General features: G+C 48.5%; 1 protein-coding gene across 3 annotated transcripts in view; it reads left to right on the top strand.

Annotated features, from left to right (window-relative positions):
* Atp6v0a4 (ATPase H+ transporting V0 subunit a4) overlaps positions 1-14,932 on the top strand; it is a 59,597-nt gene that overhangs the window by 9,909 nt on the left and 34,756 nt on the right. For 2 of the 3 annotated variants that reach the window (XM_042677122.1, XM_042677124.1), the window contains 3 exons: positions 10,750-10,881; positions 11,834-11,912; positions 12,045-12,139. In XM_042677122.1, coding sequence (XP_042533056.1) covers positions 10,765-10,881; positions 11,834-11,912; positions 12,045-12,139 — 291 coding nt within the window. In that variant the 5' untranslated portion in view covers positions 10,750-10,764. Of the gene's footprint in view, positions 1-8,004; positions 8,028-10,749; positions 10,882-11,833; positions 11,913-12,044; positions 12,140-14,932 lie in introns of those variants that run through there. The other variant, XM_042677123.1, reaches the window with a different exon arrangement.

Here is a 14,932-nt window from a genome sequence, read left to right as displayed (position 1 = left end):
ATTTTAGACTTCCTGTTGTAGCTGGGGTGACAGGTGTCTGACATACACCCAGCTCTCTGTTGGGAAAGGAGTCTCTGAATAGTTCTCTCCTGGTAACCTCAAACTGTGATCCTTTTAGTGCTGGCCTTCCAAATAGGATTCTAGGCATGAGCCATTAGCTCTCAGCTTATTATTATTATGATTATTACCAGTCCTGGGGCTTGAACTCAGGGCCTGGGTACTGTCCCTGAGCTTCTTTTGCTCAAAGCTAGTGCTCTACCACTTTGAGCTTTTTCTGAGCACCACTTCTGGCTTTTTCTGTTGATGTGATTCGTGCTGAGGAATTGAACCTAGGGCTTCTTGCGTGCTAGGCAAGCACTCTACCACTAAGCCACATTCCCAGCCCCTAGCTTTTTTTTTTTTTTTTTTGCCGGTCAGTCCTGGGGCTTGAACTCTGGGCCTGGGCGCTGTCCCTCAGCTCTTTAGCTCAAGGCTAGTGCTCTACCACTTGAGCCACAGTGCCACTTCTGGCTTTTTCTGCTTATGTGGTGCTGAGGAATCGAACCCAGGGCCTCATGCATGCAAGGCAAGCCCTCTACCACTGAGCCACCTTCCCAGCCTGAGCCCCAGCTTATTTTAAGATTTTTTTTTCTTTGCCTTTGTTGTTTACTTTGTCCTGCTTGGGATTTGAAGCATTTCAATATGGAGTTTGGCATCTTGTGTGAGTTTTGATGAAACTCAGCCTGTCCCCATGCACCTCTCTCCTTTTGTGACCCCAATTACACCTTTAGGTCTCCCCACTCTGTCCTCTAATTCTTTTTTTTTTTTTTTTTGTGGGTCATGGGGCTTGAACTCTGGGCCTGGGCGCTGTCCCTGCGCTCTTCAGCTCAAGGCGAGTAGCGCTCTACCGCTGAGCCACAGTGCCACTTCCAGTTTTCTAGTGATTTATTGGAGATAAGAGTCTCACGGACTTTCCTGCCTGGGCTGGCTTTGAACCTCAATCCTCAGATCTCAGCCTCCTGAGTAGCTAGGATTGATTACAGACGTGAGTCACGGGCACCCGGCTTTCTCTAATTCTTTATTCTCCATCTTCTTTTCTTTTTTTAAAGGATTTATTCTGGACTTTTATTTTTGCCTTTGTATTACATCTCTTGTTATCTATGTTTTATCTACTCTTGTAACTGCTTGTTGGGCTCTTTTTAATTTCCCCTTTGTCGGTTTGAACTCAGGGCCCTGACTTACTAGTCAGGCTCATTACCACTTGAGCCACACTCAAAACCCTTTTTGCTTTAGCTGGTGTTTGAATAAGGCCTCTTGTTTATAGCCAGACCCTCCTGGATCGCGCTCCTATTATTTGTTTGTTTAAAGTAGTTGTACAGCTGCTTCTTAGCAGAGTACAATGCCTCTCACTCAATGCTAGCCCTCCCATTGTCCTCCCTCACCTGTCTGCGTCTACCCATCCCCTCAAAGTGACCCTCCTCTTTGAGCTTCCTGCATAGTTGGGGGTGGGTCTCGTGAATTCTTCTGCTCAGCCTGGCCTGGAACTGTAATCTTTCCGAGCTCAGTCTCCCAAATAGCTAGGATGAAAGGCATTATACTTCCATTGGGTTCTTAATTTCAGTGTTTTTAGTTGTGGAGTTTCCATTTTGTTCTTTGTATACCTTTTTGCTCAAGACTAAAATATCCAGTGGCTGCTTTTCGTGTTCGTGAACAGAGTGAGGCATCCGTGTGGTGGAGCAAGCTCAGGACGTGCGCTGACAGCTTCCGCCTCTTTCTAGCACCCGTTCTTTCTATTGGTTGTCTTGCGGTCTGTTTTGTCCTCGGTTTGCTTTTTGGTTCTCTCATCAGGTGCATGTGGAAAGCAAAATCTGCCATCCTGTCAGTTCAGTGTCAGTAACTGAGTTAATTTGTAACTAAGTTATAGAGACTTTGGTAGGCATCGGTTTGTTTTGGTGACTTTCTTTGTATGGTGCAGGCCTTGGAAATGATTTTCCCCAAGACCATTGCAGAGGACCAGGGGTGTGGCTCCACTACCCAGAGCATGTCCAGCATGCTTGCTACCCTGGGTTTGGTCCCTATCACAGAAAGGTAGACAGAGATGCAGAGACAGAGAGCAGAATACAAGATGACATTAAAAAGGTATAGCAACATTCTCCAGCGGAATGTAACAATGTTTACAAAAATGAAATGCTATCAGGTGCTGATGGCTCACGCCTGTAATCTCTGCTACTTAGGAGGCTGATCTGAGGACCATGGTACCAAGCCAGCCTGGGTAGAAAAGTCTGTGAGACTCTTACCTCCAATTAACCATCAAAAAGCTGGAAGTGGAGCTGTGGCTCAAGGGTTAACCAGCCAGCTTTGGTCAAAAAAGGCCTTAAGTAAGTCCCACTACCAGGCACATACGTTACCATGTTTGACCATTTTGTGTCTTACGGTTGTTACTTGGCTTCTGATGAAATGTCTAAAGACTTCTCACTAATTTTGTTATTGTTGTTTGGTGCCAGTATTGGAGCTTGAACTCATGGCTTGAGTGCTGTCTCTGAACTTTTTTGCTCAAGGCTAGTGCTCTACCTCTTGAATTACACAGCTCCATTTCCAGCTTTTTGGCTGTTAGCTGGAGATAAGAATCTCTGGAACTTTTCTGTCCCTGCAGGTTTAGAACCTTGATCCTCAACTATCTGCCTCCTGAGTAAGTAGCTGGGACTACAGGCGGGAGGCAAGATCCCCTGGTTCTCAGTGATGTTTTGGGCAGGCAGGTTAGCAGTGTTGGAAGGTTAGTGAGTTCTTAGCATCACACAGGTAAGGGCATTTGAAGGTGAAGTTAATAGATAATTAATTTGGGACTCTCTTATAATTCCTGTTTTTTGTTTTTTTTTTTTTATCATTTCTGCTGAAATCTTATCTTCCCTGTTGTCCCAACAATGCTTGTGGTCAGTTCCAGTTTTGTTTTGTACACAGAGGTGAGCATTCACAAAGAATAATTTTGAGCTAAGGTTTTCGGAAAACCCAAGTGCATGTTTAGGAGAAACAGGCTCATTTGCTTTTTGCTTTTTAGTTTTGTCCACATGAAACCAAAAGGAGCCAGATTCCAAGTCAGAGATGGCTGACCCTGACCTCCGGGTGTGGATCTTCTCTTCCGCCGTGTGACCTTCGAGATTTTTCTGTAGCTTCCCCTTCACTGCCTGGGTTCCTGGCAGTGAAGTTCTAGGTGGTTAACCATCGTAGGCCCCAGGGGGACCCAACCAAAGCTGTGACTGGAGTCCAGGACTCCTGTGTGACCTTTCAGAGGGTCACATGACCTTGGGGATGACAGTAGTCAGGAGATGTAGGAAAGTCCAGGGGACTCAATGCAGACTATTAAAAAGAGGGAAAGAAAATGAGAAATAAGCTAATCAGTTGTGTGTGTGTGTGTGTGTGTGTGTGTGTGTGTGTGTTGGTATGAGGGGCTTGAACTCAGGGCCTCCAGCCCTTGCTTGCCTTTTTCACTCTAGTCCTCTACTGCGTGAGCCCCATTGCTCTTTTTGTTGTGATTTTTTTTTCCTCTTCCCCAAACTGGCTTCTAACCATGATCCTCAGATCTCAGCCTCCCAAGTAGCTAGGATTACAGGCAAAAGCTACCAGCGCCTGGCCTTAATCAGCTTAATGCTTAAAGGAAGATGGAAGGGGAATCATGTAAAGAAATGCACTGGTATAGTTTAAACACTACTCTAGGAAAAAACAAACAACGGGAAGGTGGTTTGAAATGCTTGGAGAGACAATAGGGAAAAGCCACCTGGGACATTGTGTTCTTTGATAGGATATTTTCTCACTGATTCTCATGACTGAGGGGCGCTGAGGCTGAGCAGAGGGCGGCGGGAGGCTCCAGGAAGAGGGGTTTCTCCTAAGGAGTGTGGGGCCTGCACTGGGGCAGGAGATACACAATGGCTGGGAAGGTGGCCCGGCCCACAGTCACTGGGCGCACTGTCCCAGGGCGCCATCTAGAGGACAGAAAGCAGATAGCTGGAGAAAGCCCAAGGCCAGGAGGAAGTGGGGAAGAGCCTGTCTGCGTGTGGATGCCTTGTAGTGCTACCGTCCATGAAGAGTGTGTGTGTGTGTGTGTGTCCATCCTGGGGCTTAAACTCCAGGCCTAAGGGCTCTCTCTTAGCTTTTGTTTGCTCAAGGCAGGAACTCTACCACTTGAGCCACAGCTCTACTTCTGGCTTTTTGGTGTTTACTTGGAGATAAGAGTCTCATGGTTTGGGCTGGCTTTGAACCCCAATCCTCAGATCTCAGCTTCCTGAGTAGCTAGGATTATAGGTGTGAGCCATTAGCACCTGGCTATGCTTTTATGATTTGCCCACACAAAACCACAGCAGCCCAATCTAGGCAGGACTAATGCTCCATAGTCTTCATGCCACCTGGTAAAGAACCATGACCAGAGAAGGTACTTGGTAATACAGAGTGAAAGGTTTTTTGTTTTTCGTTTTTGTTTAATCAGTCATGGGGCTTGAACTCAGGACCTGGGCGCTGAGTTCAATGCTAGTGCTCTACCACTTGAGCCATAGAGCCACTTCTAGTTTTCTAGTGGTTAATTGGAGAAAAGAGTCTCACAGACTTTCCTGCTTGGGCTGGCTTTGAACCTCCATCTTCAGATCTCAGCCTCCTGAGTAGCTAGGATTAGAAGCATGATCCATGGGCTCGCGGCTAAAAAGTTTTGAGTTAACACCTTGTGATCATTACAGAAATGGAGACTTGTGGTCATATCTTTTCCTTTTCTGTTATGAATATGTGTGTGTTTGCACACACGTTACACATGTTAAACAAATGCCCTTGGTCTTCTCCCTTTTCTTTTTTCCTTGTCATGTAACATAGACTATTGACTTTGTATCTGTTATAAACACTGTTGAGTTTACACAGCAGTGTTTAAATGACAGGAGATTGGACGTGTCAACATCACTCCAGAGTTTATCCTCATGCTGGGGAAGGAACAGTATGTGTTTAGTTGTGTTGTACTGGGTAAAATTATGATCTTATTATTGTTCTTCCTTTCTTTGCTTGCTGTTGAGGATGGAGCCGGGGACGCCATCCCCCATCTCCTCTGTCACTGTTTGTTGTTGTTGTTTGGTTTTTGTTTTTTCTTTTTTCAGAGTAAGCCTGGCTTAACAAGAAGGGTAGAGATGCCAAGCTGAACTTGCGATGATGAATTTTATGTATCACTTGGGCTGCACTAAGGATGGCGAGGTTGGACGTTGCTTCTGGGCGTCTGTGAGGGGTTTGCTGGAAGAGATCGGCATGGAGTTAGTCCCCACAGGCAGGCAGGAGGCGGGGCTCCGGTGGGAGTGGGCTAGCCTAGTGAGCTCAAGGCCTTGAGTTCAAAACCTCAGTACTGCCAGAAAGAGGGAGAGAGAGCGAGAGCAAGAGCGAGCAAGAGAGAGAGAGAGAGAGAGAGAACACTTACAGAGAGAAGAACCAATACAGAGAACATCATCCATCTGATGGGAGCCTCAATAGATCAAAATGATGGAGAAAGAGGAGGAATTTGCCTTCTGTTTGAGCTGAGGTATCTTCCTTTCCTGTCTGGGCTCAGCGGACATCGTTCCTGTGTCTCTAGCCTGCAGACACATCACAAGACTCCTTCCTTAGCTTAAATGGTCAGATGAGGCAAGTATCATTCTCTTTCTCTCTTTTTTTTACTCTCTCTCTCTTTCCATTTCCCACCTCTCTCTATCCCTCTTCCCTTCTTCTCTCTTTCCCTTGCTCCCTTCTCTCCTTCTCTTTCTGATGTGTGTGTGTGTGTGTGTGTGTGTGTGTGTGTGTGCATGCATGTATTCTATAGGTTCTTTTCTAGGAGATCCCTGAGGAATAGATCTACCATCTGTGTATTCCCTCAGGTAAAATGTTTCTTTACATCTTTTAACCATTTTCTCTTCTTCTTCCTCTCTCGTCGGTCGTGGGGCTTGAAGTCTGGCCCTGGTCCCTGTGCTTTTCAGCTCAAGGCAAGCACTCTACTGCTTGAGCCACAGCACCACTTCCGGTTTTCTAGTGGTTTGTTGGAGATAAGAGTCTCACAGAGTTTTCAGCCCGGGCTGGCTTTGAATAGCAATCCTCAGATTTCAGCCTCCTAAGTAGCTAGGATTACAGATGTGAGCTATTGGCGCCTGGCTTTTCTCGTTTTTAACTTTTCTTTTGTTTTGTTTGTTTGTTTGTTTCTTTTCTTTTTTCTTTGGTCAGTGATAGGGTTTGAACTCAGGGCCTGGGTGCTGCCCCTGAACCTCTTTGTGCTCAAGGCTAACTCTCTACTACTTGAACCACAGCTCCACTTCTGGTTTTTGAGTGGTTAATTGGAGATAAGAATCTCATGGGGACTTTTCTGCCTGGCTGGCTTTGAACCATGGTCCTCAGAGCTCAACTTTCTGAGTAGCTAGGATTACAGGTGTGAGCCACCAGTGCTCAGCCTTTTGACCATTTTCTAACCAGATATTTTTTGAGCACTCTCCAAAGTCTGGTTATAAGTGGTTATAAACATGTTCTTCCACATTCTAGCTTGTCTTTTCATTTTTTTAATTTGCACAGTAAAAGGAGGTTTAGAACTTAGAATTTTTTAGTTTTTCCTTGATGGGATATTCATTATTAAGTAATTACTGCTGAATTTTAAGAATTTGAGAAGTGTGTGTGTGTGTATGTGTGTGTGTGTATGTGTATTTGGTTGTACAAGGGTTTGAGCTTAAAACTCATGCTTCTCAAGCGCTCTCCACCATTTGAACCATACGCCAGGTCCTTTTAACTTTGGTTATTTTTCAGAGAGGGTCTCATGACTCCTTCCTCCCCCCCCCACCCCCCCCACCCCGAGATTTGAACCTTGATCCTGGTTAGTCCTTGAGCTGGGATTACAGGTGTGACCCACCACACTCAGCCACATGCTGGTAACAACAAGAACACCAAGAGCAGCTGATCATTTAGGGGTACACTGTATATCCCAAGTGGGTGCTCAGAAGATCAACACACACTGCTGTTCTGGAAGATTCTTTCATGCCAAAGCTTACAACTGCTGCCGCTCTATTTATCCCCCTCCCCGCTCCAGCTTGGAGGAGAAAGCGTGTTTGGCTTTCACTGTGCCTCCCCAGAAAAGTAACTAGACATTAATCCTGAAGAGGTGAAGCGTGAGTAACACACTGAGCCCGTCTCCGTCTCTCGGCCTGGGCTGCAGGCGCAGCTGGATTTTGGACGTTGTGTGTGCGTGTTTGTTTGTTGTTGATTCGGGGTGGCTTTCTTGCCCAGGGGTGTTTCACCACATCCCTGCCTGCAGGCCAGCTTTTGTCTGGCCCGAGGGAGTCTCAGATTTTTCTGCTCAAACTGGCTGCAAACTGAGATCTTCTTGATCTCAGCCTCCTGAGTAGCTGGGATGACAGGAAGGAGTCACATGCCCTGGAAACAATGTTGTTTGTTTGTTTTTAAACAACCAGGCATCTAATTTGCCTTTGAGAGTGCCTGGAGTTCTAGAAAATCCTGATTCCTAGGATGGCAGCTCATGTTGGGGGTCCCCCGAGGGCGCCCCCTGGAGCCACACCCCATTCTTACCATGGAAAGGGTGCTTGGGATTGCTTGCTAAGTCTTCCAGCATGCTGCCCACGCGAGGGCCGGTCCCCCCCCCCCCACCCCAGGGCCCACCTGGGGCTTCCCGGTTGGGAACCGAGGTTGGGCAGGTGCGGCAGGGCCGAGCCGGGCGGGCTGGTGCGGCAGGTTTCCTTCGCAGGCGGTGTTGATACAACAGAGCCGGCGGCGGGGAGGCAGCCCAGGCGGGAGGGGCCGAGGACGCAGCCAGGCCGAGGCCCGCAGCCGGCCACCACCGTCCCGGCTGTCCCGGGCCCGTCCCGGCCGGCCCCCCGGCTCTGCCCACCCAGACACCCCCCAGGAGCACACTTGGGTAAGAAAGAATCTTCGGGTGTGGGTCTGATCTGTAGGAAGCCTGAGCTGCCTTTTACCTCATTCATCAGGGAAGAGGGAAGAGCAAGCAAAGGCAACCTTGCGACTCATCTTCACCTTCTGGAGGGAAGGGCCGCGTGTACGCTGTGAGTGTGACTTCAGTTACTGAGTTTGTGTCAATGCTGGGGGCTTGAACTCACGGCCTGGGCACTGTCCCTTAGCTTTTTCATTCAAGGCCACTAGAGCATTCACAGCTCCACTTCTGGCTTGGTGGTGGGTTCATTGGAGATCAGAGTCTCTCAGGTTTGTCTGCCTGGGGCTGGCTTTGAACCTGTATCCTCAGATCTCAGCGTCCTGAGTAGCTGAAACTACAGGCGTGAGCCCCCCACTGCAGCCTTGCTCAGGGCATTGTTTTGGAGCATCTAAGATGTGGTCTGCATTTAACTAGTCCAGTGCTAATAAACCCAGCAGGGCTCTAGCCTCCTGATTTTTCATTTGAAAACTAGTTTCTGGGAATCACTGACTCTTGCGGCCAGAAGGAAGGCAGGTCAGATCCGGGATGGCACTGTAGTTCTGGAGGGCTTCTGGGAGGAGAGAGCAATTTCCGCCCCCCCCCCCCCACCGTGTAAGATGCAGGGGATGGAGGCTGGGGGGGGGGGGGGCGGTCAGGCTTTAGCTGGTGAAGAAATGAGTGCAGGAGGTCTGGACAGCCGCGGGAAGGCCCAGAAAACCGGGAAAACAAGCCGGGTCCCGTGGCCTCTGCTGGCTGCCCGGGGCTTTAGAATGTCTGCTGCCAGAAATGAGGATTATGGTCTGGCGAATGGTGGATGTGCTCTCTGTGGTCAAGTGAAATCCCTGGGGAGGAGTGACAGTTCCTCCTGGAGTCTGGCCGCAGAGGGCCTTCCTGTGAGGAGCTTTGGTGGAAAAGGAGTCTGACCCACTGCCCTCCACACTTCCCCCTCCTCCCCTCCTCCTCCTCCCCTCCTCCTCCTTCCTCCCCTCCTTCTCCTCCTCCTCCTCCCTCCTCCTCCTTTTTGTTATTCTTCTTTTGGGGGTGGCTGGGGGGTGGGTGTGCTGATACTCAGGCTTGAGCTCAGAGCCTTACACTCTTGCTTGGGCTTTTCTGCTCAAGGCTGGTGCTCTACCACTTGAGCCATACCTCCGCTTCCAGCATTTTACTGGTTAATTGGAGATCAGAGTTTCATAGACTCTTTTGGCCTGGCTGGCTTTGAGCTGTGATCCTCATATCACAGCCCACCGAGTAGCTAGGATTACAGGCATGAACAACTAATGCTGGTCCACTTTCTTTTTAACTTTGGAAGGTAGCTTTCCCTGCCTTCCATTCCGATAGACATTAAGGCAGTGTCTCGCGCCTGGAATCCTAGCTATGCAGCAGGCTGACAGCTGAGGACTATGGTTGGAAGCCAGCCCCAGCAGGAAAGTCTGGGAGAGTCTTTTTTTTTTTTTTTAATTGTGAAAATACCATATAGAGGAGTTATAATTACATGGGCAAGATAATGAGTACATTTCTTATCAAGCATTGTTGCCTCCTCCTTTGTTTCCCCTTCTCATCCCTTCCCATCTTCCACGCCCCCCAAAAAAAGTGTCTGGGAGATTCTTATCTCCAATTAAGGAGCAAAATGTTGGAAATGGAGGTTTTGCTCAGGTGATAGAGTGCTAGCTTTGAACAAAAAAGCCAAGCAAGGGCATAAGGCCCTGATTTCAAACATCAGTGCACACACACACACACACACACATTGATTATATCTAATCTTAAAAATCTCTTTGTGCATCTGTTTTTCTTTTCAGACGACTAGCTGTAGGAATATTGGGTCATGGGCATGAGTAATGTAAAATTCAATAGATATTGACAGATTGCTCTCTGAGAAAGCTACAGAGAATTTACACTTCGGCAGGGTGGGGTAGCACATGCTTGTAATCCCAGCTCCTTAGCGGGTAGAGACAAGAAGATTTTGAGCTTACATAGTAAGTTCCAGGCTAGACTGAATGACACAGTGAGACCACACACACACACACACACACACACACACACACACACACACACACCACAAAACACCCCTCAGGCCTTACACTTTTTTGGCTGGGGGCCTGGCTCCAGGGGTACAGTGTCTGTCTAGCAGATTTGAAGCCTGAGTTCAAATCCAGTACCATCAAAATAAAAAGAAGAGAACATTTTAGTTTCCAAATGTATGAAAGTTCTGTTCTCTCTCCCCCACAACGTGAGGCCTACCATCTACCTTTTCTATTTAAATCTATACCTATATGTATATATTTGTGTGCTGGGATGCAACCCAGAGCCTTACAAGGCAGGACAAGTACTCTCTGAAGGGCTTCTGCCCCAGACTCTTCAATCTTTGTTTAACTGATAAAAAGGTGAAAAGCACTATCTTGCCCTTCCTTTCTTCCTTTCTTTCTTCCTTTCTTCCTTCCTTCCTTCTTCCCCCCACCCCTCTTTGCAGGGTGTGAACTCAGGGCCTCCACTCTGGCTTAGTCTTTTTTTTTTTGGTTGGTTGTGGGGTTTGAACTCTGGGCTTGAGCACTGTCCCTGCACTCTTCAGCTCAAGGCGAGCACTCTACCGCTTGAGCTACAGTGCCACTTCCATTTTCTAGTGGTTTATTGGAGATAAGAGTCTCATGGACTTTCCTGGCTGGGCTGGCTTTGAACCATGATCCTCAGATCTCAGCCTCCTGAGTAGCTAGGATGACAGGCGCGAGCCACTGGCATTTCTATTCTCTAAGTCAGGAGTGATTCTTGCTGGATTTTCATTTTTAGCTGAAAGAAATCATCCTAAAGTTTTTACCTGTCAATCGTCTTAAGCATTTCTTTTTGTTTTTTTCCTCCTGCAGGCTGAGACTGGCAAGATGGCGTCGGTGTTTCGCAGTGAGGACATGTGTCTGTCGCAGCTGTTTCTGCAGGTGGAGGCTGCGTACTGCTGCGTGGCTGAGCTGGGAGAGCTTGGCCTGGTTCAGTTCAAAGATGTAGGTCCTGCATTCTTTGCAGATAAGAAAAGGCGGGACGGGTGTAGATAAGGGAGCCAGATTTCCCTGTAGTCAACAGAATGCTTTCTCCTGGGAGTGGAGCCTGGAGCTCTAGCTTGGAGCAAAAAAGCCAAGCCAGAGTACAAGGTCCTGGGTTCAAGCCAGAGTACCAGCCTCCAAAACAAACACGTAAAGAAAAATACTAATACAAAAAAGTCCCAGAGGTGAGGCTCAGCCTGTCAAGAGGGAGCCCCTGAGTTCAAATCCCAGAACCACCAAATAATAATAATAATAACAACAACAGCAGCGGCAGCAGCCAGGCATAATGGCCTACACTTGTAATCCCAGCACATAAGAGACTGGAATTTCACACCAGCCTGTCTCAAAAACCAAAAAAAGCCAGGCCCTGATGGCTCACACCTGTCATCCTAGCTACTCAGGAGGCTGAGATCTGAGAATCACGGTTCAAAGGCAGCCTGGGCAGGAAAGTCCATGAGACTCTTTGTCTCTAATAAACTACTAGAAAACCAGAAGTGGGACTGTGGCTCAAGTGGTAGAGCACTAACCTTGAACTGAAGAGTTGAGGGACAGGCTCAGAGTTCAAGCCCCACAACTGACAAAACAAACACACAACAACCAAATAAAAATTCAAAAAGATAAAAAATAAACGAACCAGGGCTGGGCATGTGGCTTAATGGTGGAGTGCTTGCCTAGCATGCATGAAGCCCTGAGTTTGATTCCTCAGACACAGCAAAAGCCAGAAGTGGTGCTGTGGCTCAAGTGGCAGAGTACCATGTTAGCCTTGAGCACAGAGCGGCTCAGGGACAGAGCTCAGGCCCTGAGTTCAAGCTCCAGGACTGGCAAAATATAAAAGTACACAAATAACAACTAACAAGGAAGACGTTGACAGCTATTGCTACCTAATGTATACCTTTCCCCCACTTTCTCCTAGTTAAATGTGAACGTAAACAGTTTCCAGAGGAAATTTGTGAATGAAGTCCGGCGGTGTGAGTCTCTGGAACGCATCCTGCGTAAGTTCCCTTTTCTCTGGTGGCTGTGGAGAAATGGGGGAAATGGCTTCGCCCATCATTTGTGCGGCTTCGCAGGTGGGAGGAGGCTCCGGGCTCCGCTGCGCCCCTCACCGGTGTCATTTCAACCCTCAGATTTTCTAGAAGATGAGATGAAAAATGAGATCGTCATCCAGTTGCCCGAGAAGTACCCAGAGACCCCTCTCCCTCGGGAGATGATCACCCTGGAGGTAAGCTCTCCATTTCCCATCTTCCCCTGGCTAAGGACAGGCGTCCAAAGCCACTCAGGAGTTCTGTCTCTACTCCAGGAAAAGGCAAATGCCCAACTTGTGGGGTCACTGTGCCAGTCCAGGGCAGAGGTCTGGGGATGCTCACTCGGCTTGGAGCAGGGATTTCCTTCCTTCCTTCCTTCCTTCCTTCCTTCCTTCCTTCCTTCCTTCCTTCCTTCCTTCCTTCCTTCCTTTCTTTCTTTCTTTCTTTCTTTCTTTCTTTCTTTCTTTCTTTCTTTCTTTCTTTCTTTCTTTCTTTCTTTCTTTCTTTCTTTCTTTCTTCTGTCTGTCTCTCTCTCTGTGGTGGGGCTTGCACTCAGGGCCTGGGCCCTGCCCCTGAGCTCTTCTGCTCAGGGCTAGTGCTCTACCACTTTGAGCCACAGTACCACTTCCAGTTTTTGAGTGGCGTATTGGAGATAAGAGCCTCATGGCCTTTCCTGCCTGGGCTGGCTTTGAATCGTGATCTTCAGATCTCAGCCTCCTGGGTAGCTAGGATGACAGGTGTGAGCCACTGGCTTCTGGCAAGGATCAGGGATTTCTTTTGTGGACACATGAGTAGTGCCACTGACTGGGCCACATGTGGCCTGATGAGTCCCCCGCCCCACCTGTCTTCTGCCGTTTTGGCTGTTTGTTTTAGGATAATAAGGAGGCCTGCCTGCTCCAGAGGCAGTTTGCCTGGTCACTAGGCGCCGCTCACCTTGCTGTCTCTCTCCTCTTAGAAACAGCGCTGGCAGCAGCCGGCAGCAGAGACTAGCTCTGATCAGAGGACACGGGTACAAAGTTGGGGGCCTTTCGGTCAATTCACAGAGCCAGCAAAGGCACCCTCTAAGCTGCCTCTTAAACCTTTTTTTGGGGGGGAGGAAGGAATTAGTCATGGGGCATGAACTCCGGGCCTGGGTGCTGTCCCTGAGCTTTTCTGCTCAAGGCTAGAGCTCTACCACATTGAGCCACAGCACTGCTTCTGGTTTTCTGGTGGTTTATTGGAGACAAGAGTCTCACAGTCTTTCCTGCCTGGGCTGGCTTTGAACTGTGATCCTCAGCTCTTGGCCACCTGAGTAGCTAGGATTACCTGCGTGAGCCGCCAGCACCTGGCTTTGCTTTTCAATCAGTGTCCTCTTCCATCCCTTCCTGCCCCCTCCCTCCCTGATTGAACGTAGGGCTTTCTATTCATAAAAGCAAATTAGGTGTCTTCTACACGGAGGTCTCTCCTCGACCTGGCTTCTGCCGGTCAAGCGGGAGAAGACGTTAGCTTTTAGCTGTCATGCTTGATGGGGCCTGCCCTCTCTCCTTCCCTTCCTGTCTCCTGGAGTCTGGAAGGGCTCACTCAGATGGTCGGTAGAGGAGCAGACTTCTCCAAGCTGAGCGATTTCTCCAAGTGCAATTACTTTCTCCTTTTGAGTGACTCTATCCTCCTCCCCCTGCCCCCTCCCCCCCACGCCCAGCTTTATTTTTTCTTGAGGCAGGATCTCATTAGGTAGCTCAGGCTGGCCCAAACACAAGATCTTCCTGTTTCCTTCAGCTTCCTAAGTGTTGGGATTACAGGCATGAGCTACCATACCTGCTTGAAGCTAGCCTCACTGTCTTCAAATGCTGTGAAGCTACAGTAGTATAAATCTTGATATTCTACTACAGATAATGAACCCTCCGAGAAAATACTTGGATCTTGTCATGTTAAAAATCTTGCTATTTTGGAAAAATACTTTGGAGGCATTATGACTACAACTTCTATATCACTTCCCATTTTAACCATTTTATTAGTCTGCCATTAGTCTAAGTATTTTATTAGTCTACTCCTTCATCACTTCCCATTTGAACCATTTCATTAGTCTACTCCCATCCTCCCCCCATCCTCCCCCCATCCTCCTCCCTCCTGCTGGTCTACCACAGGCCTTTCTCCTCTCCTAGCTCTCGTTTGTTCACACAGTGCCTCACACTTAGGGTGCCTCTCCCGGTACCTCCGCTGCTTCCAAGTCCAGCCCATCTTCCAGCCTCAGTGAAGCTCCTCTTTGTCTCGCAGCCCCTCCCACTGCGCTGAGCCCATTCCCAGCCCCGCCCCGCCCCGCCCCTGTGTGGCATTTCCTCCCTGTTCCTCTAATTCCTGACCCCCGAGTTTTCTGGGTCTCAGGAATTCTGAGGAGCCCAAGGAGCTTTATTTGTGTGGATTATCATAACTGATATTTAGCGTATAAACAATCTAAACCGGTAGGCCATACACAACATGTACTGATTTAACTGAAGACAGGATCCCATTACACAGTAATATGGTGAACATGAAAAATAAGTTTTTTCCAAGACAAAAACTTTAGTGAGGAGAGTGGAAATGTTACAAATGCCCTTCCCTCCCCTCCTTTCCCTTCCTCTTCCCTCTCCTCCCCCTCCACCCCTTCCCCTCCCCTTTTCTCTTCTTCTTCCCCTCTTCTCTTCAATTCCCTCTCTCCTCTCCTCCCTCTCCTCCCTCTCCCGTTCTCTCTTCCTTCCCCTCTCCTCCCTTCCTTTTTGTGTTTTACTTAGGGGAAAGATGCCTTGGGTTCCCCACGAATCTCCTTTCTCGTGCCCAGAGCAACTTCCATCTTCCCCGTGTGGAGATGGGTCAGGCTCAGCTACGGCCTCCCCATGTGCTGAGTTTGTGACTGGACCCATCTAGCTACTTTCTTCCTTTTTTTTTTTGGGTCCGGTCGTGGGGCCTGAACTCTGGGCCTGGGCGCTGTCCCTCAGCTCTTCAGCTCAAGGCTAGCGCTCTACCACTTGAGCCAC

Source organism: Dipodomys spectabilis, unplaced genomic scaffold (assembly GCF_019054845.1).
Source record: "Dipodomys spectabilis isolate Male_0828 unplaced genomic scaffold, ASM1905484v1 ptg000034l, whole genome shotgun sequence".
Lineage (NCBI taxonomy): Eukaryota > Metazoa > Chordata > Mammalia > Rodentia > Heteromyidae > Dipodomys > Dipodomys spectabilis.
This window is presented reverse-complemented; position numbering and strand designations above follow the sequence as displayed.